This window comes from Pseudonaja textilis, chromosome 2 (assembly GCF_049901715.1).
Source record: "Pseudonaja textilis isolate UNSWEBS1 chromosome 2, rPseTex1.2, whole genome shotgun sequence".
Taxonomy (NCBI): Eukaryota; Metazoa; Chordata; class Lepidosauria; order Squamata; family Elapidae; genus Pseudonaja; species Pseudonaja textilis.
The window spans coordinates 237820446-237847231 of record NC_141991.1 but is presented as its reverse complement, the minus strand read 5'-3'; the positions used below and the strand labels follow the sequence as shown (position 1 = coordinate 237847231).

Genomic DNA, 26786 nt, shown 5'->3' with positions numbered 1-26786 from the left:
ATTTTTGTCATAATTCAGAAGATTCTGAAAGCAGATATCAAACCGAATCCAGAAATTTTAGTTTTAGGACTATGGGATAAAGAACTTTAAAAACAATTTGGAACTTTTTAAATTACATACATTGACTGCAGCGAGAATCCTATATGTGCAAAAATGGAAAAATACATTCATTTCCACAACGGAAGAATGGATGGAAAAAGTGATGGAGTTGGCAAAGTGCTTTAATTAAAGAAAGGCATTTATCCAGTTTTGTTTCCATATGGAAACCTGTTCTGGACTTTAAGCTCAAAACAGAAAAAAATGAAACTTTGATTTTAAGTTTTAACAATAAGATTAATTTTGTTGTTACAGAAAGGGTTAGTACTCACTGAATAGGTAAAGCAAAAAGTTGAATTTGTAAACAGTATTTTGAATTCTACTGCACCAAAGAAAAGAAAAAGTCACTGCCTTTTTAAATTTCCCTTTATCTTTCTTCTTTACCTTTCCTTATTCCCCCGTCATCTATATCTATATTTGTATATATACTATAATAAACTTTGATTAACAATTACATTAGCATATAAAAGACCAATGGCACTTGAAGGGGAGGAAATCCATTTCTTTCCTGGAAGAAAAGCTTTGGATGTGGCTCAAAAGTTTTTTTAAAAAAAACTGCTGCTAAATTCTAATTCTTTGCTGAGACAGAAGGGGAAATTATTAAGTACATGGGGAATAGTCATATGAAATGTATATATTTCAGTGTAATTTGGAATTAATCAATGGTCCCCTCCCACCTGAGTTAGTTGTCGCAGACTTTATGTAGTTTAGTTGAATGTTTAATACAATATATGACTCCATTCAATCTAGACCATAAATCATTGTCTCTGTTGCAGAACATTGGGTGAGTCTAACCATTATAGTTGATTAAAATATCCACAGTTATGCAAACCATGGTTAGCACAATGGACAATCCAAGTGATCTTCTTAAGATACAGGGTTCTGTCAATGTTTCACCCTTATTCTTCTCCTTAAATGCTAGTTAATTGATTTGTACCTCAGACTTTTGATTAGTGTTACTGGAAATCTTTACAGGCATTAGTTAGGCCTGATAAAACGGAGCACTTATTGGCCTTAGAAATATACAAAATATTGATTGCATACTGACAGCATTTCATATTAGATTTGATGTTAGCGCAGCCTCACAATTAAATTTAATGTAAGTAAATAAGGTTGGAAAGAAATGGCAGTTCAGTGCCAATTATTTGGATGCACCAGAATGGGAAACAAAAGCAACCCAATTATGTGAATGAATGTAGCTTAGTGGCTTAGAGAGTGAGCCCTAAAAGCCTTTTCCAAGGTACAAATTGTTCATCCATCTAAAGTTGTTAGGTGTTCAAGAGTTCTATCCCAGCCATTCATTTGAAAAACAAAAATGGTAGTAGTAATTTAACTAGTGATTAATTCTTTCAGGAGGACAATTGTGTATTAAATGTTTGAACATTTGAAATTCTGTGTTAATGTTTTATTGTAAAAGCCTGGCAGATGTAGAATTTCTGGGAATAAAATAATAAAAATGTTTGGGATGGAAATGAAATTGAGGAAAAATTGGTGTGTGTGTGTGTGAATGTATGCATGTGTTTATATTTATCTGTGTTTGTGTGTGTGTATGTATGTGTATGTATGTATGTATATGTGTGTGTGTGTGTGTGTGTGTGTGTGTGTGTGTGTATGTATATGTATATGTATATATATATATGGATCTTTGGTTGTTCGGGTTTCTCTGCGTAAGATTCAAAGTATCTAGCACGTTTGATGAAGTCTCATTCATCATCATCAGGCCTCTGTCTTTGGCTCTTGCTTTTCTGAAAAGCAAGAGCCAAAGACAGAGGCCTGATGATGATGAATGAGACTTCATCAAACGCTGCTAGATACTTTGAATCTTACGAGAGAACCAACAACCAAAGATCCACATACAAATACCGCGAGAACCTCAGAAAACATATATATATATATATATATATATATATATATATATATATATGCGTTCGGCTTTGTTTGGGTATTTTCCCACGTCATAGTAGTTGTGCTTTTAAAGTTGTAGCGATAGCGACGTTTCAGCAGAATCTCATCTGCCATCATCAGGTTTTGCCAATGTAAAAGCCTGACTCACAGATGAACACTATACAGAAGCCTGATGATGGCAGATGAGATTTTGCCGAAACGTTGCTACAACTTTAAAAGCACAACTACAATGACGTGGGAAAATACTCGAACAAAGCTGAATGCCATACATGTAAGTACCTGCGAAAACTTAAGAAAATATATATATAGATGAACACTATACAGAAGCCTCATGATGGCGGATGAGATTCTGCCGAAATGTTGCTACAACTTTAAAAGCACAACTACAGTGACATGGGAAAATACCCGAACAAAGCCGAATGATTGATATATATATATATATATATATATATATATATATATATATATATATATATATATATATATATATTTTTTCTGAGGTTCTCGGGTATTTGTATGTGGATCTTTGGTTGTTCGGGTTTTCTCGCGTAAGATTCAAGTATCTAGGCAACGTTTCGATGAAAGTCTCATTCATCATCTTCAGGCTTCTGTCTCCGGCTCTGTGCTTCTCAGAGTAATGTGAGATTGCAGCTGCTTCCTCCTTTTAACTGCCAGTGGGGTGGGACTTGATTGGGTGGGGGCTTGGCTGTGTTCTGATTGGGTGGGGTGTGTTCTCATTGGTAGGGGTTTGGCTGTGTTCTGATTGGTTGGGGGTTAGCCATGTTCTGATTGGTTGGTCGCGTGTTCTGTTCAGGTGGGGGCTTGGTTGTGCTCAGGTTAGTCTTAGTTGCTGGGGGATTTGAGCTGGTGAGTTGTGATCTTGCTGTTTGGCTTGAGTTCATGGTCCTTCTGCATCTTCATAGTGGGTGTCGGTTTGCTTCATGTATGGCTCGGAGGGGTTTGAAGTGGGTAGTGATGCAGCTGCCGTGCAGCTTCTGGTCCATGGTCGTGTCTCATCTTCTGAGTGGGTGGGAGTCTGTTTTCTACATGGAAGTGTGGTGGTGGCATCTTGTGTGGCTCTCATGGGTGTGGGTCTGGTGTCCTTCTTCATGTTAGGTACTCGTCTGTTCATGAGGGCGGGTTTCCAAATGGCTGGAAGGCGGGAGGTGTCATCTCGTTTGTTCATGCTGTGTGGGCGTTTTCTATCTCTATGGCTTCTCTGATTATTCTGCTGTTGAAGTGTTCGGTTTTGGCGATAGTTCTGGTATTTTTAAAATCAATTTCATGTCCTGTGGCTTTGAGGTGTTGGACCAGGGAAGAGGTCGTTTCTTCTTTTTTGATTGAGTTCTTATGTTCTTCAATGCGTGCACTTATTCTTCTGTTAGTTTGTCCAATGTATGTGGTAGGGCAGGCAGTGCAGGGGATTTCATATACTCCTTGGTTTTCTAATTCGATTTTGTCTTTGGGGTTTCTTAGGATGGTGGATATTTTTCTGTTTGTGCAGAATGCTGTTTTGATGTTGTGTTTTTGGAGGATCTTGCTAATTTTGTCTGTAGTGCCTTTTATATATGGGAGGAGGGCTTTGCCGTTTTCTTGTTCTCTGTCTTGGATTTTGGTTGGGGTTTCTTTTTGGATTAGGTGGGTAATCTTCTTTCTTTGGAATCCATTGGCTGCAAGTACGTTGGTGAGAGTGTGTAGTTCGGTTTTTTGGTGTTGTTCATCGGCTAAGCATTTTGTTCTGGAGATGAGTGTCTTGGCTACGGAATTGATCTGTGCTGGGTGGTGGTGTGAGAGTGCATGTAGATAGCGGTTAGTATGTGTTTTCTTCTGGTAGATGGTGTGTCCTAGGGAGCCATTGGATCTTTTGTATACCAAGACATCTAGGAAGGGAAGTTGGTTGTTGGCTTCTGTTTCCATGGTGAATTGTATTTTGGGGTGTAGGCTGTTGAGGGGTGTGAGGAAGTTGTTCAGTTTTTCTTTCCCATGTGGCCAGATTATGAAGGTGTCATCTACGTATCTGAGCCAGAGTTTGGGTTTCTGGTCGTATTTTTCTAGAGCTTGTGTTTCAAAGTGTTCCATGTAGAGGTTTGCGATGACAGGTGAGAGGGGTGATCCCATGGGTGCTCCTTCTATTTGTTTGTATTTTTGTCCATTGTAGGTGAAGTATGTATTGGATAGGCAGTGGTTGGTTAGATCTAGGATGTGCTTGGGGGGGTTGTATTTGTTTTGGATGGCTGTCAAGGCTTCTTTTATTGGCACTTGGGTGAAGAGAGATATGACATCGAAGCTTACTAGTAGGTCGCTAGGTTGTAAGTTTTGTTTCTTTATGATCTCGATGAATTGGAATGAGTTTCTTACGTGTGAGTTGATGGATTCTGCATAAGGTTGTAGTTTGGCGAGAAATTTGGCTAGGTTTTGTAGAGGTGAGCCTATGGAGCTGACTATTGGTCTGAGTGGGGTTCCTTCTTTGTGTATTTTGGGGAGACCATAAAGCTTGGGGCATCTGGATGATTTTTCTCTGGGTATGATTCGTTGCTGGATTTCTTCACTGATGGGGAGGCTTTTATTTTGGATTTGGTAGTTTTTCTAGGTAGGTGGTGGGGTCTGTCTTTAGAGGTTTGTATGCGGGGTCTTGGAGTAGGTTGGTTAACTTGGTTTGGTAGTCAGATGTGTTCATAACCACTGTCGCATTGCCCTTGTCTGCTGGTAGAATTATTATGCTGGTGTCTTCTTTCAGGTTAAGTAGTGCAGTTCGTTCTTCTTTGGATAAGTTGCTTTTGGGTGGTTTGCTAGTGCAGAGGATGTTGGTGATTTCAAGTCTGATTTTGTTAGCATCATCAGGGTTGGTTTTGGTCAGGCTGGTTTCAACTCCGCATATGATGGTTTCTGTGGGGATGTGTTTGGGAGCGACAGCAAAGTTGAATCCTTTTTGAAAGGACCTTGGTTTCAGCTTCAGTGAGGATCTTGTCTGAGATGTTGTGCACTGTTTGTTTCATGTGTGGCTGTGGGGGGGGAGGAGTTGGTTTCTGGCGTTGTTGTAGTTTCCTGAGTTTGTTGGTGTGTGTGTCTGTCTTGAGGGTGGTCTGTGTTTCGGCTCTCCAGACAGCGAGTTGTTTGGATTTGTCCCAAAGTAGAGGGTGAATCTTGTTGCTGAGTCTGAGGTGGAGTGTGAGGAGATCTTTGTTGATTTGGTCTAGGAGAAACCTTTTTGTGTGAAGTTCATTTCTAATTAGGGCCAGTTCTGTTCTTTTTAGGATGCGTTTGGTGGCTGCTGTGTTGGTGTGGAATTTCAAATGGAAGCTTGTGGGAATTAAATTTTGATCTCGGCAGTTGCATAAGAATGCAAGGTCACATAAAATGGAGGCTCTTTGGACTTCAAGTTTTTCATAAGTCCTGGTCAGATGGTGGGTTTCCTCCCCGTAGAGGTGCAGTATTTGTTTTCTGAGGTTCTCGCGGGTATTTGTATGTGGATCTTTGGTTGTTCGGGTTTTCTCCCGCGTAAGATTCGAAGTATCTAGGCAACGTTTCGATGAAGTCTCATTCATCATCTTCAGGCTTCTGTCTCTATTTTGGGGAGACCATAAAGTGGTGGGGTCTGTCTTTAGGGGTTTGTATGCGGGGTCTTGGAGTAGGTTGGTTAACTTGGTTTGGTAGTCAGATGTGTTCATAACCACTGTCGCATTGCCCTTGTCTGCTGGTAGAATTATTATGCTGGTGTCTTCTTTCAGGTTAAGTAGTGCAGTTCGTTCTTCTTTGGATAAGTTGCTTTTGGGTGGTTTGCTAGTGCAGAGGATGTTGGTGATTTCAAGACATCTGACCCTCCTCCCATATATAAAAGGCACTACAGACAAAATTAGCAAGATCCTCCAAAAACACAACATCAAAACAGCATTCTGCACAAACAGAAAAATATCCACCATCCTAAGAAACCCCAAAGACAAAATCGAATTAGAAAACCAAGGAGTATATGAAATCCCCTGCACTGCCTGCCCTACCACATACATTGGACAAACTAACAGAAGAATAAGTGCACGCATTGAAGAACATAAGAACTCAATCAAAAAAGAAGAAACGACCTCTTCCCTGGTCCAACACCTCAAAGCCACAGGACATGAAATTGATTTTAAAAATACCAGAACTATCGCCAAAACCGAACACTTCAACAGCAGAATAATCAGAGAAGCCATAGAGATAGAAAAACGCCCACACAGCATGAACAAACGAGATGACGCCTTCCAGCCATTTGGAAACCCGCCCTCATGAACAGACGAGTACCTAACATGAAGAAGGACACCAGACCCACACCCATGAGAGCCACACAAGATGCCACCACCACACTTCCATGTAGAAAACAGACTCCCACCCACTCAGAAGATGAGACACGACCATGGACCAGAAGCTGCACGGCAGCTGCATCACTACCCACTTCAAACCCCTCCGAGCCATACATGAAGCAAACCGACACCCACTATGAAGATGCAGAAGGACCACGAACTCGAAGCCAAACAGCAAGATCACAACTCACCAGCTCAAATCCCCCAGCAACTAAGACTAACCTGAGCACAACCAAGCCCCCACCTGAACAGAACACGCCTCCAACCAATCAGAACACGGCTAACCCCCACCCAATCAGAACACAGCCAAGCCCCCACCCAATCAAGTCCCACCCCCACTGGCAGTTAAAAGGAGGAAGCAGCTGCAATCTCACATTACTCTGAGAAGCACAGAGCCGGAGACAGAAGCCTGAAGATGATGAATGAGACTTCATCGAAACGTTGCCTAGATACTTCGAATCTTACGCGGGAGAAAACCCGAACAACCAAAGATCCACATATAAATACCCGCGAGAACCTCAGAAAACACACACACATATATATATATATATATATATATATATATATATATATATATATATATATAATATATATATAATATATATAATATAAAAATATATATTTTCTTAAATTTTCACAGGTACTTACATGTATGGTATTCAGCTTTGTTCGGGCATTTTCCCACGTCATTATAGTTGTACTTTTAAAGTTGTAGCAACGTTTCAGCAGAATCTCAGCTGCCATCATCAGGCTTCTGTATAGTGTTCGTCTGTGAGTCAGACTTTCACAGCCGTTTCAGTTTTAAATTTGGGGCTAGCCTACTGCTGTGCTGGAATGGTTTTTTCTTCATCCTGATTGGTTGGGAGTCTTGGTCTGTGTTTATTGCTCTTGGAGTTTGCTGTGTTCTGCTTGATTGGTGTTTCTAATATCTTCTGTCTGTTTTGTTTTTTTTTTGTCTTGATTGGCTGGCAACATTGTGTTTCCTGTATTGGAGACTTTTAGTGCGGCTTGGCTCCAAGTAAATGGATGGCTATCATTTATTAGGAAGCTAGGTTTCATCTGGGTGCCTTGTTGGGGTGTGTTTGAGCTTCTCTGGCTTCTCTGATAATTCCTCACTAGTCCAACACATGAAAGCTACAGGTCATAGCATCAACTTCAATGGCACCAAAACCCTATCCACTATAGAAAACCCCAGCTACAGAATTATCAGAGAAGCCATAGAGATTGAAAAAAGACCTAAAAGCATGAATAGAAGAGATGATTCCACCAGACTGTCAATTATCTAGAAGCCTGCATTCTCAAACAAAAAAATATCCACACCACAAGCCAGGCAAACACCTGGGCACAAACAGACTCCCCCTGATACCTCCAGCTCAAACACACCCCAACCAGGCACCCAGATGAAACCTAGCTTCCTAATAAATGATAGCCATCCGTTTACTCGGAGCCAAGCCGCACTAAAAGCCTCCAATACAGGAAACACAACACAACTATAATGAGGTGGGAAAACACCCGAAAAAAGCTGAATACCACACACACACACACACACACAGACATTGATACCTTGGTTCTCAACCACTTTGAAACTCCTGAAAATTGGTACTCAATGCATTTTGATGTGAAAAATTTGGCTCAGTTTTCATTGTTTGTTTGGTATTCAACACACAAGCTAGAACTTCTTGTTATCAGCTGCCTGACTCATTCCATTATTCCTTATCAGGAAAAAAATGTTTAGCACTTATCATTTTTGATACTCATTGCATCTCCTGGAACCATTTAACAATGAGTACCGAGGTATCACTGTGTATACACACCCACACACATACACCCACACAAACAGAATATATTTGTAGCATTCTTCACAACTCTGAAGTGATATAAAATATAATTTGGTAGGAATATATCAATGATAAGTTATTTAGTAAATATTTATGAATATATTTACCTTTTAAAATAAATCTATGAGCTGCTGAACTTTAAGAAATGCAGCATCCTCATTGTTTCTTTGGGAATAATTGGAAGGCAAGTTGCACTGAAGACAAAAGAAACCATCAGCATTGTAGGGATGCAAAAAATTAACATATTTGGAACTTTGTCCTTTGCTGTATCAGATACTGAAAGCTTTAATTTTGAGAGGGGTGGGCAATCACCCTTTTTGCAAAACCCCAAATGGAAATACTGAACTTCTTTCATAAATGGAAAGATTGCAGATTTTGGGGTTATACTTTTAACAAAACTTAACCCTCTTTAACTCTTCTGCTTTCCAAGAAGCTATTTTATCATAATAACGTCAGGCCAATAAATAATTCAATAATAAAAGGAGGAATAAATAATAATTCCTTCAAATTTATTGCATCTCTACCAGAGAAACATTTTTGAGGGGTCTAACAGATTTTAAAATATTTTTTTCCTGAACTAATTGAATTTATTCGTAAGAAACATATTTAACATTTACTTAATGTCTGAATCCATTGATTAGGCAAAAGGACCCCTTAGTTCTCTTTTCTAGATTTCTTATAGATTGTCCGCATTTGTTTTTGTCATTTAAAAAGAACTATTTTTATGAATAAAAAATAAATAAACTAGTCTCAATAAAAGCCTTTTCCAATGTGCTCAGTGCTTCTGGAAAATGCTGCAAGGGCAGCAGTATTAAATAGTTCTTATTTTATATGGAACCTTTATTACTTTTATATAAATAACTCAAGATAGCTATTTTTATAATATTCCTTCTTCCTATTTTATCCACAACAACAACCAGGTGAGGTGGGTTGGGCTGAGGGAAAGTGTTGGGCCCAAAGTTGGCTTTCATGTTTAAGGTGGGACTAGAACACCCAACTTTCCATCGTTTCTGAATATTAGGAATGAGTGAAGGGCTAAGATAGAGTGCTATGCTGAAATTAATGAGGTTTATGATAACACTCAGAGTCGTATAAAGTGCCTTCTGTCACTTGATACATCACTTCTTACAATATACTATTTAAATATTTTCTTTGGATCCTCATATGTTTTCTGATGTTCTTAATTTTGTGGGAATGAAACCATTGGGCACATCTCAAATTGTAACTGGATTTGTGTTCATATATAGGCAATTTTGGGGGCGGGTTTGGGATATTTATAATATTTTTACAATTTTACAATTTAGGACTTTTAGTGATATTAAAATAGAATGGGGTCACATTATGATTCTTCATAAATATTTGGCCGTTTTGCAGAGATGTTATGCCAAGACTAGTCCCTTGAGGTTGTTATCTTAATTTTGATTTTGATTAAACAATTTTAGTTGTTTGGTTAAACAATTTAGGAATCCCTTGAGTTGAATGGCTAATAATCTCTCTCCAAAAAAGAACTTCAAACATTTTGGATTTGGAGCTCCAAAGGATGGATCTGCACATCTTTTTAATGCAGCGCAGATAGAAAAAGCAAATGCTACTTAATAATGGGCTGCATGATCCAGTCCATGGCTTTTTCCTACAAAGAGTTCAGTTAGCTTGGTCAAAGATACCCTAATCTTCCTGTGAATCTGATAGATCTCTTTTCCCATTTCCTTTCATTTGCTCCTTAATTTTCTTCTTGGTTTCCTCCACATCCTCAGTTGTTCCTGGCACTAAAATATTTTGACCTTTCCGGTGCTAATCACCCATTTGCAAATAATTACATCCCATGGTCACTGTACCAAAGATGGATAAATTGGTGGGCTAAACTTTATTCCTTTAAATTAGAAGTGTTATGGCTCATGTATTTTTTTTTATTTTCTAGTTTACATATTTTTTCCAAACATTCTAAAGTAAAATAGAAACAACTCTGTGAAAATATGATACAATAATCTTTTTATCAATTAATGGGATTTAGACCAAGCTTGGCTCACGGTGTTGGACACAGCCTGGCAGATAGTATTAAAATCGGCAGTAGAATTGGCTGCATTAAAACGTTTCAAAATTTCAAGTTTTTTCTGTAGAAGAAAACTATTGGTTCAGTCCTCCTAGCTCATTTTAGGCGTTTAAGAATTATCTTGTATGATACATTTTCATCCTAACCCAGATATAACAGGCATTTGATTGTCAAAGCTTATTGCTACTATTTACAAACATTTTCCAGAATAAGATCTTTACTCATTATAGCAGAAGCATGTAAAACCATGAAATCTTCAGAGGCAGTTTTGAGAAGTACTTTAGTATATAAACTTAGCTTGCTAAAATAGCAATAGCAATAGCATTTACACTTATATATTGTTCCATAGTGCTTTACAGTACCCTCTGGGCAGTTTACAAGTGTCAGAATGTTACCCCCAACAGTCTGGTTCCTCATTTTACCAATGTCAGAAGGATGGAAGGCTAACTGAACCTTGAGCCAATCAGGATCGAACTGCTGAATGTGGGCAAAGTTAGCCTGCAATACTGCAGTCTAACCACTGTGCCAAATCTGTGGGACTTGCTTCTTAGGCAAGTGGAAGAGGATTTTTCCTGCTGTAATTTTTCCTTTCTCCCATTTCTAGAATTATTGTGGTTATATAGATGTTATATGCATACTTAAATATTATTCAGAACAATATTATTTATTTTAGGATCCTGTGAAGAAAATTCCCGACTCACATGAAATTACTCTCCACCATGGCACAAAAACAGTAAGCATCTTGAGATTTCCCTTTCTTATATCTCCCCAATACAATTTAAATAGGTTTAGGATAGAATATGTTGAACTTGAGAAGAAAATAAATTATGTGAAAACAAGAAGAAGGAATTGAATCCAGGTTTGATCATAACATAGAGTAGAAATTCATAAGAATCCTGTTAACTGGCTAAGAGAAAAAGAAACTACACATAAACCTATATATATATGCATTCTTGATTTTGTGTGTGTGTACATATGCATATGTATACTTGACAAATCAAGTTGGTTCACAGTTCATTTTCACATCTTGCTTTCTAGGTCTCTGCTTTAGGATTGGATCCATCAGGTGCCCGTTTGATAACTGGAGGATATGATTATGATGTTAAATTTTGGGATTTTGCTGGAATGGATGCATCTCTTCAGGCTTTTAGATCTCTGCAACCATGTGAATGGTATGTCATGATGCTTTCCCCCAAATATATTGATAACTTACTGAAATAATATGTGGGCGAATACCTTTGAGATAAAAATATAAAAATATGTAGCCATATTTGGAAGAATAACAGTAAAATGACAACTCAATTTATGCTGTTTATTTCTCACATATTTATATTTTTAGGTCATAAAACTCGAAGATACTTATTTGTTTCTCAAGAAACATTTAGAAATAAGAAATTGTCAAAAACAATAGTCATTGAAATTGTAATGGGGTTAGGATTACAAATAGTTTTAAAATAGAAATATAGAATATTTAAAAAGTGATAGCCTCCAAATGGGTTGTAATGATAACTCAACATATCTAGAAGGTACTCCATTGCAAAGCTGATGTAAATAATTGATATTAAGTTGGTTGCTTATGAGATTGAGATGAATCACATGGATAGCATCATTTTGTGAATTGTGGAAAAGAGCAGGAAAGAGAAGAAAAAAGATACCCGTATAAGTAGTCCTCATTTAGCAAGCACAATTGGAACTGGCAACTCAATCATTAAGTGAAATGGCAGCTTAACAAAACAGCAACCGTGCTTATGATCTTACTTCAACTTTTCTTTGCTTTATAGACCTGCAAAGGTTGTAAATGTAAAGATTAGTCATAAAAGTTACTTTTCATCACTATTATAATAGCAAGTGATCCCTTAATGAAGCAGTCACTAAACAAGGACTATTTATATTTCCAAAAAACGGATCAGAAGTTGCTGTACATCTACTAAAAATAGATCTGTCAATTATTATTCAATTTGGAAATATTTCATATATTGCCAAAATGATATAAAATAGAAAATATTCTGCCATTTTTTAAATTTTGTAAGCAGGGACTTGGCAATTTTGTATATAATTGTTAGTATTTAATTGGTTCTGTAATTTTTCAGTCACCAGATAAAGTCTTTGCAGTACAGCAGTACTGGAGATGTCATTCTTGTTGTTGCGGGTAATTCTCAAGCTAAGGTCCTTGACAGAGATGGCTTTCCTGTAATGGAGTGTGTGAAGGGGGACCAGTATATTGTAGACATGGCAAACACTAAGGTAAGAAGATAAATTTAGAGCTGGAATAATGTAATATTAGATATTTTTATCTCATATTCTTGTGAAATATTGTAACATTCATTGAAAAATATTGTAACATTCATTGAAAACTACAAAGCATATTTTTCTAAAATAAAGCAAACAGGTAATGTTGTTTTGACTACTGCTACATTCATGTCAAGAGCTCTGAAATTCTTTGAGTTGAAAGGATGAATGAGGACATCTCTGCTGCCCAGGGATGTCCAGTTGGGGGCTTCTTTCATGTCTCTGTTAAGTTGCTCACCAAAGTGGTATCCATCTACCTACTCGCAGTGTCTTGTTTTCGAACTGCCGGGTTAGCAAGAGTAGGAGCGTGTGATGGGAGCTCCCACAGCAGCAACTCGGTCTCGAACGCAAGCCTACCTATTGTCAGCCCAGCGTCCTAACCTCATGAGTCAACACACTCCCTGTTGTTTTCACTAAGGCATAGTTTTATTGCTCACATAGGTCCACCAGATAGTTGAGCACAACCTTGCTACATTCATGTAACTGTATACAAAGTTAGAGCAGCATACTGTCTCTTGGGAATTTAAAGTTTTGGGTGATCTCTAATTAACTTACTGAAAGTACAACCATAAAAACATCTGAGAAGGAAATAGTAATGGGCAACTTCAATTGTAGTCACATGGACTGACAAAATGCATATTTTGGACTTAACAAAGACACCAACATTTTACATACTCTAAATGATTGAGCCTTGAAACAGTCAGTCTGGAAGCCAACATCACTGTTAACATTGGCCTTAATGTTCAGTATTAATTATAGTCTTGTCCAAGACCTAGATGAACTAATTGGGAGCAGTGTTGATAATGCTATAAACATAAATATGGATGTAAATGGTGCTTGCCAATAAAGCCTATCTCACACACATTTGACTCTAGAAGACAAGATCTGCAAAAAAATTAAAGGATTGTTGGAAGTGAACTTGAAAGGAAAAATTAAAACGATCCATCATCTTAAGAATGTTTGGAGTTAGTTCAGAATTACAGAACTAAAAGAGCAGCTCCAAAGTATCCCTCAGATCAGAAATGTTCCAAGAGGACACCATTCTCAAATCAAACGTTTATTGTCAATGTACAACATATGTACAATAAAACTGAAATAATAACTAATGAGCAAAATCAGATACTAATAAAGCCTAAAGGACTTTTTCAGAACACACAATTCTTGCCTGAATGTGGAAAACAAAAAGGAACACACACTTTGGCAAAAAAATATATATACAAAGAATTGATTAAAGATATTCAAAAAAGAAAGAAAATCTCACTTTAAATTGCCCAGGGTAAAGGACAAACTTGTAAGGCCATTGGATCACTGGCTAATGGGTCTGGCATGGAAGGAATAGTAAAGAGCAGCATTGAAGAGAAAGTTAGGGTTGAATAAGGAGTTTTATCTCTTAATTCTGTACAGGTAGACCTCGACATACAACTGCAAGTGAGACTGGAATTTCTGTTGCTAAGCAAAGTGGTTGTTAAATAAGTCACGCTCAGTTTCATGACCTTTTCACGATGGTAGTTAAGCTAATCACTGCAGTTTTAAATGAATCATGGACAGGGGTGGGATTCAACCGGTGTTACTACAAGTTAAGTGACTACGTTTTACATGCTGCACGCGTGTGTAAAAAACCTTAAGCTGCCGCCCAGACAGCTGAAAAGTGCTGTGCGCGGGTGCACAACATTTGAAAAGCCACTTTTTTCCTGCTTTTTCAACCTCAGCTGTGCTGCGCAAAGCAGCTGAGGTTGGAAAAGCAGGAAGTAAAGGGCAGGTAAGAGCCAAACAGCAGCAAACACAGGACCAGTTCAGTGTCTGCTGCTCTTAAGAGCTATCAGTTCTATAGAGCCGGGCAGAACTGATAGCATCCCACTCCTGATCATGGGGTTGTTAAGAGAATCCAGCTTTTGCTATTGATATAGTTTGTTGGAAGCCGTCTGGAAAGATTGCAAATGGTGATCACATAATCTCAGGGATGCTGCAACCATCGTATATACATGCGGGTTGACAAAATTTTGATGATGTGATCCATGGGGATACTGCGACAGTCATATGTGTGAAGACTGGTCATAAGCCACTGTTTTTAGTGCTGTTCTAACTTTGAATAGTTGGGAGATGAATGATTGTAAATCAAGGATTACCTGTAGAGATATTTTGAAAGTATAACTGAGAGGAAGATAGAGCAAGTTTCCATTTCAGGTTTCCTTATTAGATACTTTTATGAAGGTAGTTAAAATAGTTGTGTTTTTACATTGCCTTTTCACTAGAACTTTTTGTTGCTGATAGTATAAATGATTTATATAGATTCTGAGTGGAATTTTAAAAAGTAAGAAGTAACTATGGAAAGATATCAATGCTTGAGTACATGAACGGTTGCAAGATTATCCTCCTTATTCTAGTTTTCAATAACGTTTGTAAGGGTATTGGATTTTTCATTTGGGTTGGAGGCACCAAGGCGCTTCCAGATTGAAAGGATTAGCAGGTGACATCACTGTTGCCAGGGGGATGACTAGTTGAGGGTTCCTTTCATGTCCCCTGCAGGAGCAAAGGACAGGAGCTCACCCCACCCCATGACAGCACTCGGGTCTCGAACAAGAGCTTGCTGCTTGTTAAACTAGCATCCTAACCATGCGTGCCACTGTGCTTCTACAAAATATTGGATAAGAATTATGTTTGCTTGTTACAGTATTTGGAAAAGAAGAGAACAAATAAATGGTTTGGTTAAACAGCTTATTATGTATTATATTTACATCTTCTGTTCCTCATTCTAGGGACACACAGCAATGCTTAATTCAGGCTGTTGGCATCCAAAATTAAAAGAAGAGTTTTTAACATGTTCTAATGATGGGTAAGTAATTTTTCAAGTATTCAAAAAGTAAACTTTCTATTTTGAATTCCTGACATTTATTTACTTTGCAGAATTTAAGATGTTTACCAACTGGGTAAAGGATACTAATTAGCTCTAAAGCTAGTTTATGAAAGATTCATATGTTATATCTCTTAATTTTGGAAGCTCAATTCATATTTAACAGCAAATATAAAGGCTAGGCATAGTTAAGAAGAACTGCTACCTATTTTGTATATCTTTTGCTTAGCTTCTTTTTCCTTGATGTAGTTCTTAGAATTATTCAGTAATTATTATCAATAGAAATTATTGCTCTAAAATAAGATACGTAACCTTTTTAGGATTAAAGATCTTGGCTTTCAAATAATATTTCAAGCTGCATTCTTAAAGGAGTCCATGAGGGTGTTATTCTGCTAGTTGTAACCAACTTTAGGGGGTGGTAGACATCTCTGCTTCTTTAAGCTATTGAGCCAGTTTTGTCCAAAGATGTTTCCGTGGCATATGAAAATATGACATAACTCCACAGCGCAAAGCATATGGCAAGACACGGAATGCTATTAACCTTCCTACCAAAGGGGTACCTGTTTATCTACTTGCAGTTACATGCTTTCAAACTGCTAGGTTGGCAGGAACTGAGGCAAGTGACAGGAGCTCACTCTGTCTCAGAATGGTAGGACTCAAACTGCCAGAGTTTAGACCTTCTCCAGTGGCTTTTAAGCCAGTGAGCCACCATGTCTCTTGCATTCTTAAGGAAGGAAGGAAGGAAGGAATAAATAAATAAATACATAAAATAATAATAATAATAATAATAACAACAACAACAATGACAATGACAATGACAATGACAATTATTTCATTTTCATTTAATAAAAATTAAAGCAAAAAATAATACATATTATCCTCCTTGAATTTAATAATTCAATATTTTCCCCCTCTGTCACATTAATAGTGCCTTAAAGTACAGCCTTCTTTGAGTTGATTTTAACTCTTAATGACATCTTAGCCATATCCATCTAGTTTTCTAGGCAAAAATATAGAAATATTTTTAGAATCTAGAAATTTGAATGAATGTGGTTTGCCATTGCCTTCCCTCAGAATATTGTTGCAATTTTCTAATCTAATCTGCAACCCTAGGATTTCTAGTTAGATTCTAACCTGATCTGAATCTTCTTGAGATTAAGCATGTCAGCCTGGTACTTCTCCCTGCTGTGGGTATTCACAACTTCTACCTCAGCAATGTCCAACCGTGACTTTAAGACTTCTGGATGTCTCAGAATTCCCCAGCCAGCAAGATTGGACACCCTTGATCTACTTGGTGGAAAGTTTTGGAGAGCAGGTGGAAGCCAGAGCCAAGGCTTCAGGGGAAAGGTCATTATAATCCTCAGATTTCAGATAATATACCCTTACTCTGCCGGTGATTTCTGCTCCTGTTTTAGATTTGAAAATTAGGTATTATGCCAAAATATGCTTTAAAATTATGATTCACCATACTATTACAAATGGCTCTTGCATTTAATTTTCGACATACAATAGTTTATTTAGTGACTGTTCAAAGTTACAATGACACTGAAAAAGTGACTTTTCGCCATTGCAGCATCCCTATGGTTGCATGATCATAATTCAGACACTTGGCAACTGACTCATATTTATGATAGTTGCAGCATCCTCGGGTCATGCAGTCACCTTTTGCAACCTTCTCAGAGTCAAAGTCAATGGGAAGCCAGATTCACTTAAAAAACTGTGGCAAGAAAGATTATAAAATGGGGCAAATTTCAAGTAACAACTTTGCCCACTTAGCAACATAAATGTTGAGCTTAGTTGTCTCAAAGACTGTCTGTAGTCCTTTTTAATTCTGAAAGACCTTTTGAAATACACAAGGGCACAAAAGAAAACTATGAAGTTGCTTGAAATGCAAGAGGAAATCCTTCAGACAGGAGTTTTCCATCACTGAGTACTTATTCTTAGGTCTTTATGACCCAATTATTTAAAACTCCCATGATAGGAACTTAAAGAGATTGATGTTTAGACAATTAAAACAATAACAGAATCAAATGTGTCTGGAGGATTTGTTATTGTTTCTAAGCCCAATAAGATATTATGAATGTTCTGTTCTCAGCAGAAAAAGACAAGAAAATTCTTAACATTTCAAAACCCATTAAGTTTCGAACTAATCATTTTGGTCACTTAGGGTTACAAGCATTAAGAATGTTATCATTGCATCAATTTAAAACTTAGAGTTTTTTTTCTTGGAAGATGGCTTTTGACATTGGAAAAAGATATATAAATGTCTAACCTTTCCTGTTTTTTCCCCCTATATGTTTGGTAGCTATACCAAATATGGGTTCATTTAATGCTGCATCTTTTAGTCTGCTTAATTGTGTAAAACTCATGTAAACACGAATGGATATATAATTTTATTCCCCCAAACTCCAAACTGCCTTACGTAATAAAAAAAAACATTTGAAGCAAGTCACTGCTGGCAGTAAGATTTGTATGTTCACATGCCAAAAGTTAGGACTTTAGGTGCAGCGGTGCATTACCAGACATTTTATAGATTAACAGGAGTAATTTGTCAGAATGACAGAATTACTTTTCATGCTAATTGAAGTGAAAACTTACTCAGACATTAACTGTACTTTAACAATGGGTTTTCCAAGCACTCTTTCACTGCGTGTGAAGTTCTTGAAAGGTAGATGTTTTTGTTGTTTTCCAAGTTGCAAATATTTGGTTGTTTGGCCAAATAAATAGAAGGCTGTGTAATCCTACCACGGACTGGATATAGATATGGGGAGAAATCTTCCTGGATAAAGTCTGTCTATGTAATCACTATATAATCACTAACCAACTTGAAGACACATAACCAATCAATCAATGAGACCAAGCCTGCCACACAGAATCTGCCTGCTGCAAAAGATGGCATAGGGTACAATTTCATATTCCATACTACATTTAATTTTAAGCTACATGGAAACCCGGATTATCTCCCCACCTCATCTCTGCCTTTTTGGGCCCCCTGCACAGTGTGGCTAAAGTAGTACCTATGTATTCAGTACAGTGATTATCCTAGGGCTTCATAACGCTTTTTCAAAAACAAAACAAAACAGTGAATGTTGGCATTCAATAAAGACATTGCACAGTTTTTTAAATTGATTTTCTTAATCTGAATCTCTTGAACTATGTAGACGACTCTATTGAATATAGTACTGCAGGGTTATGGAAAATCAAAAAGAATTCATAGACTTTCAGTCAATATTTTAATATTTCATAACAAAATACCTTACATTGGTTAGAGGGAAAAATTAATAATTTCTTAGCAGCTTTTTTAACAAGTAAAGTAAAGCTAAAGGTATAATTTCATAAAAATATTTTAATTCCTTCTATAAAAATATGAACAATTTCTCTTAGACATATGATAATTAAAGAGCTCTTAAACGGAATCCAGGGCAGTGTTTGACTTAAATGTGATTTATTTGAGATTTGTAAACTTTCTTCAAATTCACAAAAAAAAAAGTTAGGTGGCCCTCATTATATCTTGCAGAAGGGAATTTCTCTGTGTGCCACATTCCTTTCAGAAAATTAAGCAACCTCTCAAGCTTTTCTAGAAATTCATATATTTGGTTGTGATATTTCAGCATTACATGAGATGAATGTTTACTTAACAATTTTATGTCTTAGTTATGAATAAATCCAATTATACATTCATAGCATCCTGATAGTGAATGGCATTGATCACAGGTTATGCAGCATTGTATGTAGAACTTACAGTAGTCATGAAATGGGCTTGCAATATCTGTATTCATCTCATTTCTTCAACTGTTGGCAGTCATTGGAATTTATCTTCACAGAACTAAAGATTTGTATTTCTGTATCCCTCCTAGTGATGGTGATAAGACCTTTTCTGTTTCCTTTTAACTAAAAACATAAATATACAAAATTGAATGCTTGATTTATATGTTTCCATTAGTTGCTTCAATGTTTCATGGTTATTTTTCACATCATCCATTTTCTTTTTGGCTACGTGTTAGTTTTTGGATACCGAATTGTTTACAACAAATGTTCTTACATATGCTGACTGCTGGTTGGTGGTGTTCATATGCTGTGTAAATATTAACAGCCTTTATGTTTTTAGAGAGAGAATTGGTCTCCTAAAAATTTCTGGTTTCCATCACTTTCAAGAATAAGAACTCCAAGGTTATTCCCAAAATCTCTGTTTTTCTTGGCAGTTTGCTTTCTGAGTGGCTAATGGAAACAAATTCACCATATTCTTTGGGGGGATATATGTAATGCCCGAGGAAATAATGCATTGTTATTACAGGTAGCCAATAATCTATGAGACATGGCTTTCGTTCTGAGGAACAATCAATTTATCTTATTTTTTTAAAATAGTTTTGAGTGTTAGTTTAAGAAATCAGTGAAAAACACGAAAAATCAAATCAAATGAGTGCATATTTTTTAATAAATTAACAAATAACTACAATAGAAAGATGTTCTTAAAAGCTACCAAATGTCTTTGTAAAATATACCATAATCAGTTCTATAACTATGGCAACTATAGTTAAGAATATGGGCTGTTTTATATAGGTAAAATATTTGAACAACACAGAGTTCAAATATTATCAAGAACTGTACTAAAACCAAACTGAAAGAGCTAAGAGCTGGATGGGACAGGGATGAGGTCTTCTTATCCCATCTGCTACCTATTTATATTGGCACTATATTCTCTGAATCACCGTAATTATTTATTTATAAATGAAGCAGTTATTAATTATAAGGTAGATATTTATTTAATAAATGAATAAAATAATAAATGTATAAAATATCTATAAGCAGATGCTTAGATTGGGAAATACAGATCCATATTCCTTAAGAATTTTTCCTCTCTTTAAATGCTTCAAATTCAAATTAATGTGTGAGTGTACATCAGTAGTCTTGAATTAAATCACACGTGCGCTAGAGATGAGGAATCCATGAAATTCCCAAGTAAGCTGTCTCTTGTCATTTATCTCACATCTTAGTTTGAGCAATAGAAGAGTATTGTATCCCCTCAGATTGTTGTCTGTGGAGATTCTCAATCATCCAGGTCATGATTGTCCCGGAGGTGCTTTTTCAAAGGCAACTGTACTTCCTTTGTTTTTGCTTGTAGACATTTCTCTTCTCATCCAACAAGCTTCTTCAGTTCTGACTGAAATTTTTCCAATCAGAACTGAAGAAACGTCTTGGATGTGAAGCAAAACATCTTCGAGCTAAAACAAAGGAAGCCCAGTCGCTTTTGAAAAAGCACCTTTGGGACCCTCAGATTGTTATGTGAGGAAAAAGCAGGAGCATCCTAAGTGCTAGTCTGGTGGTCTCCACATTTGTAACAAGACCAGCATATAGCGGTTAATATTTCATTGCCATTGCACCCTGAAAGTGATACCGCCATAAATCCTATCATACCAGTTCCATACCTTGTTAAGTTCTACTGTTTTATGTACCTAAAGCTTATGGGCCATTCAATCTGGCAGCAGCTGAATTGTCATTAAAAAGAAAAATAGCATTCCTATCTGATAATGTGGTTTAGGAAGAAATATTTATTGATTAGTTTTGTTTCTGATATTTTTCTACTGTTTGGTTCCAAACCTTCCTAGTGCTTTATAACAAAGTGATAGTGAAGCCTTCTGATTCCAAATCAGGCCTTTTATGCTGGAAGTAGGACGAAATATTGCTCTGATGAAACATGGGAAATAAAAAAAACCTTTTGTGTATGAAAGGCTATGCTAGTGACCTCTGCTTAACTGAAAATCCGTTTCTTTACTACCACTGTGTAAATGTGTAATTTCTGCCCTGTAATGAGTAAAAATGCTGAGGGAAGCTCTCACTGCCTGTTCCATTAGGCTATCTGAACAACTTCTGTCCTAGCAGGTTGCAATAAGACTTGTAACTGCTAAGCATTAGAGAATTGGTAAACCGCTGTTTCTCCCCTGTATTTTTTTTCACCACCACCATTTTTAGTCCTGGATCAAAGTCTTTCTTTCCTTAAGTCCCACCAATTGCCCTGTGAAAGGTCATGCGGCTGACCAGCAATAAAATTCCAAAAGCCACTTTTTCTGAGAAGGAAATTTCACGGTTTACCTGCTTTCTGTTTTTATAGCTATCGTTTAAGAGGTTTAAAATGTCATTGACTTAATCCTATAGTTGGACTATTTCTGAGTCCAGTCTGTATTATTGGTTGATTTAGCCTTTGAGTCTGAGGGCTGACTAGAAGGATTAGTGATGATATCTCTAAATTGCTCCTGATGCTGTTTAGCTAAAAGATGTTTAATAATAAGTATACAAGCTAGGTAAGAGGAACAGTCATTTTCTGTTTGTTTATTTATTTTGAATAGGGAAGAGGCAGAAAACCAATTAATAGCTGTTTATTTTTTTTTCTATATTTGTGGCCAGCAGGGGGTGAACTTATGTTAGAAGTTATCATGTAGTGATAACTTTGATACTAGCTCTGTATTAGTTAAATTGAGTGACCAAGGTAGTTCTTTGGTTAAAAATTACTCAAGCATTTGGAGCAAATGAATAAGGTAGGTGGAGGAGAATCAGACTTCAAACTATCTGTTATTGCCCACATAATTATATATAGTAAATAAGACTGATACTTGCCTGTATTATGAAATAATTTAAGATGCCATCTATTCCTTTACCAATAAGTGGTTTTAGTATCAGATTGAATTTTTCAAGAAGATGGAACACTAGCTAGCTCCTTGACGTTAGCTTTAAGTCCACCCTCTAATCTTTTTCACACTTTCTAAATTATGTCAATTGAAAAGATGGTCTAGGTTTTGGCACAAATGATCATTTGGTCCTGTGACTAAAAGTCCTTTCCCCAAATTAAAATGTATGAACAGAATATAGTGCACTATGTAATGTAAAGTGTATTATCAGATTTATGTATAAAAATGCAGAAAATTTGCAACAGCATAATGAAGTGACAATGTTGAATAGAGAGAAAGAGAGTGGATGTCTTATAAAACAGTAGTATTAGACAATATAAAATGAGTTGTGCTTTATCTGGCTTTAAAAAAGATATTGCAATTTAATGCTTATGAAGAGAGTTTGAACGACCTGAATACATTTAGAACTGAAAAGAGGCAGCTGAAAGTGATATTATCTTCAAATCCCTACTTCATGCTGCTATACACAACTCATTCACTCCTTCATTTCTACTTTTGTAAAAGTAGATAACAGAGTTGATCTCGGAACCTAGGACAAGTAAAGTTGGAACATCAGGCTGTATGTATCATGCTGCTACCCATTCATGCTGTGATTTATTAACCTACAAACATTGTTTTAAAATGCCATATGAACATGGCTAATGGGTTGTCACTGAAGAAATAAAAGAACATCTGAATTTAACATCCAAAAGCTAAAATTGCAAACCAGAGACATTGCAGACACCATTTCTGTGCGATCAAAGTTTTAGGCAGTAAATTATAGCCAATAGCTAATTTAAGCTAAAACTATTCATAGGTTCTAACTGATTCTATGGAAGGCTAATCTACCATAGTTAACTTGCTTTAATGTGGAAAGCATTCTGAGGACTTTCTGCTGACCATTGATTTTGTGCGTATTGCAAATAAACCAGGATTTCAAATATGCTGTGTGACTTGGCCTAGTTATAAAATAAAGGAAAATGTAGGGGAAAACATATAAATAGTCTGCAGAACTGAAAAGTTTGGAATTTTATGAATGCTATCTTTGTATTTCATGTTAGCCCAGTGATATTCCTGCATCGGTCAACATTCACTTTTTGAAATTCAATAATAGGCAGAAGATAATTTATGGGATCTCCAAATTTTGGAGCTTTCATATGAAACCAAAACGAGAATAAGAATTGAATTGTCAAGGAACGTTGGTCTATCTGGCTTTTTTCTTACTATACGTGATGATTTTTCTTGTGAATAAGCAAGATGGAACTGAGTGCTATTAAATTCCCATGCAGCAGGTGTTCTACGTCCCTAGCTTCTCTCTTCCACACCCCACAGCCCCCCTTCAGAAATAGAATTGCAGCCAACCTTGAAATGTAGCAGTCTTGTGTTTTGTGATTTGTCATCTGAGTCAGTAGTGTAGTTTATCTTACAGCTGGTTTATTGTAGAAAAATCCTTTACAGGATCTGCCTCTTTCCACCTCTTAGCTGCACAGGTTAGTACTTGGACAACTTTTCAAAACAAAACAGGTTCTGTTCTACTTCCTAAGGCTGTCTTAATAATACATTTGAAGTTAGGTTTTCGGTTTTCACTGACACATGTTTTATATATTCCATTTTTAACCTCACTTTTCTCTGAAGAATTCAAGGCAGCAATGTTCTCATCTCCCGATATTCTGTCTTCATGTTAACCGTACGACAGGGGTGTCCAACCCAAGGCTCTGGGGCCAGATCCAGCCTGCAGGGTGCTTAGATTTGGCCTGCGGGACTGCCTTGGAAAAAGGGACCAGCCTGGGGTGCCTTCTGCCAGCAAAAATCAAGAGCTCTGGAGGGTCACGTGCAGCCCTCCTGAGCTCCGTTTTCTCTGGCAGAGGGTTGCAGGAGGCCATCACAGCTGAAAACGGAGCTCGGGAGCCCATTTTCACTGGCAGACTGGTCAGGCCACCACAGGCGCCCCAATATGAGTGACGTCGAGCTGGCCATCCCCACCCTGTCAATGCCCACCACATCTCCCCAAGATCAGATACAATCCCGATGCAGCCCTCAGTGAAATTGAGTTTGACACCCCTGCCTTATGAGGTAAGTTAGGTGTAAAGATGAGAAATGGTTTAGTCTCATAGTTTTTATCTAGGTCAGTGGAAGTAGAACCTTAACTAAAGGATGGAATTATACAAGTGACACATTGGGGCTATGCATGCAGGTAGTCCTCAACTTATGACCACAATTGAGCCCAATACATCTGTTGTTAAGTGAGACATTTGTTAAGTAAGTTTTGCCCTATTTTAACACCTTTCTTGCCATAGTTGTTAAGTGAATGACTGCAGTTCATAAGTTAATAGTCTGGTTGTTAAATGAACTAAACTTTGCTTGTTAAAAGATGATCACATGACATTGGGAGACAGCAACGGTCATAAATATGAACCAATTGCCAAAAATGTCAGAACCTGTCACTTAATTTTGATCACATGATCATCAGGATGCTGGAAAAGTTGTAACTGTGAAAAACAGTCATAGGTCACATTTTTCAGTAGTGTAACTTTGAGCAGTCACTAAAAAATATTGTAAGTCAAGGACTACCTGTACTGATGAGAATTTAAACTTCCTTCGTTTTTTGACCCCCTAATGAATAATGGCATCATAAGCTGCCTTTTGCCAGTTTTTATCCATCTTTGGAGGTTCTCAAGCATCACTTGTAATTATTTTGTCATAACCTGTTCTGAACAGTTGTTTTGAAGGGCATCTCTGGACACCTTATAACTAAAATAATGCATTTTAACTTGAGAGGCTAAAATTATGCTTAGGAATTTTTGGCATATCAAACTCATATCTTAACATTTGCTAAATACTCCTTTACCAAGTTGGCATTCACCTTGTTGGAGAAATATAGAACACTCTATTTTGATATAGTCTTATCTTGGGAATACAATTTAGCTAACATCCCTATCAGTTGACTTGATGGCTTTAGTGAGCCTTTCCGTCTAAGAACATGAAAATCCTGCTTGATCAGGCCAGGGCATATCTTAGGTCAGTGCTTTGTTTCTCATAGTGCCCAACCAGAAGCTTCTGCAGTGTTCTCAAGCAGAAAATAGAGAACATGCTTTCATCCCACTGCTGTTCTCCTGCAAGTACTATTTGAAGATCTTACCCCTAATCAGAAGGTATCATGGTGAGAGAGCTATCTGTAATCCTACACGACCACAATATAAAGTGTGGTCAAAGTTTTATCTTAACACATGAGGATAGGTAGACATTTTGGTGAAAGAAACAATATACAAAACTCTGTACTGGCCGTATCTTTAATGAAAACTGACATTTACTGTTTTTTGTTGGGAAAAAAATCATGAACATTTAATACCATAATGTTTTAAATGCACTTGCTTTGGCAGCAATATTTGTTGATGAATCCCGAACATTGTCATAGATATATTTTGGCTCATACTTTACAACTGCTTTACTTGATGATATTTGGAGGCTATCCATGAACTGCTGTCTTCAGGTTTGACTGTACATTTCAATTTGAATTAGGTCAGGATTTAACTTGGCTATCCCCAGAAGTGTCCTGCTTTAGCTATTCTGTTGTAGATTTTGTGGTTTGTCATTGTCATTCTTTATGATCCATATGTGTTTAAGCATCACCTTGTGTTGCTGATATACTCCTACGGAGTTTGCTAGTACAATTGTTCCATCAATGTCTGACAGTTGTCCAAGTCCTGAGGCTATAAAGCAGTTCCAAACATCTTATGCTATGAAGTAGGAATAAGGTTCTTTTGTTGGAATACTTGGAAACTGCTTCTGGAAGTTGTGCTTGATTTGATTTGGATTTTGGATTTTACCAATTAGATAGATTTGTTGATATAGAAATGGCTAATTTATACTACTATGCAGGGCTGGGATTCAAATTTCTTAACAACCAATTCTGTGGGCATGGCCTAATTTGTGGGTGTATCTTTGTGGTCATGTAACTGGGTGGGCATGGCTTGTATGTAAATATTGTAAATATTTATTTAAATATTGAATTTTTTATTTTAAAAAAAGCAACTTTTACCCAAAATCAGGCAAAGCAGGCAGGCAGATTGAGTTGCTCACAGAATCACAGATTCACTCAGAGATCTATGTTTCTGCAATCTGCTGCCTGAGCCTATCACATAAAATTTGCTTGCAAGCAAACTCAGAAAATTAATTGACAACACACCATGTATGTAAACACTGAGTTTTTTATTTTAAAAAAGCAACTTTTATCCAAAATCAGGCAAAGCAGGCAGGCAGATTGAGTTGCTCACAGATTCACTTAGAGACCTATGTTTCTGCAATCTGCAATCTTTTTCGGTCTGCGCTGAAAAATAGAAGCTTCGGTCCTAAGGAAGATTCAGTTCTGCTTTTAGATTAGCTAGAAAGCAAGAAATCCAACTATTTCCTGCTTTCTAGCTAATCTAAATCTCCCAGCATAGCTGATAGTCTGAACAGCTGGTGGTCAGGGGGAAAAAAAAGTTAAAATAGCAACTTACCCAAAATTAGGTGAAGGCACAAGGCAGGCAAGTTGGTAAGGAATGAGTGGGAGGGGAGGGCCCCGCCAGCCAGTGGTGATTTGCCAGTTCTCCAAACTGCGCAGAATCGTAACAACTGGTTCTATAGAACCATTCTGACCAGGTAGAATCCCACCCCTGCTACTATGTAAAAGTAAAAAGTTGAGATTGGATGCTCCTATCTTATTTTACTGTAGCAAAGGGACTCAGGAGTCAATGCCTTTTCTTTCTTTTTCTCTTCTTT

At 37.1% G+C, this 26786-nt stretch overlaps 1 protein-coding gene across 1 annotated transcript in view; it reads left to right on the top strand.

Annotated features, from left to right (window-relative positions):
- WDR70 (WD repeat domain 70) overlaps nucleotides 1–26786 on the top strand; it is a 127755-nt gene that overhangs the window by 18113 nt on the left and 82856 nt on the right. Inside the window, exons 6-9 of the mRNA XM_026715826.2 lie at nucleotides 10897–10956; nucleotides 11262–11395; nucleotides 12314–12467; nucleotides 15269–15345. Coding sequence (XP_026571611.1) covers nucleotides 10897–10956; nucleotides 11262–11395; nucleotides 12314–12467; nucleotides 15269–15345 — 425 coding nt within the window. The remainder of the gene's footprint in view (nucleotides 1–10896; nucleotides 10957–11261; nucleotides 11396–12313; nucleotides 12468–15268; nucleotides 15346–26786) is intronic.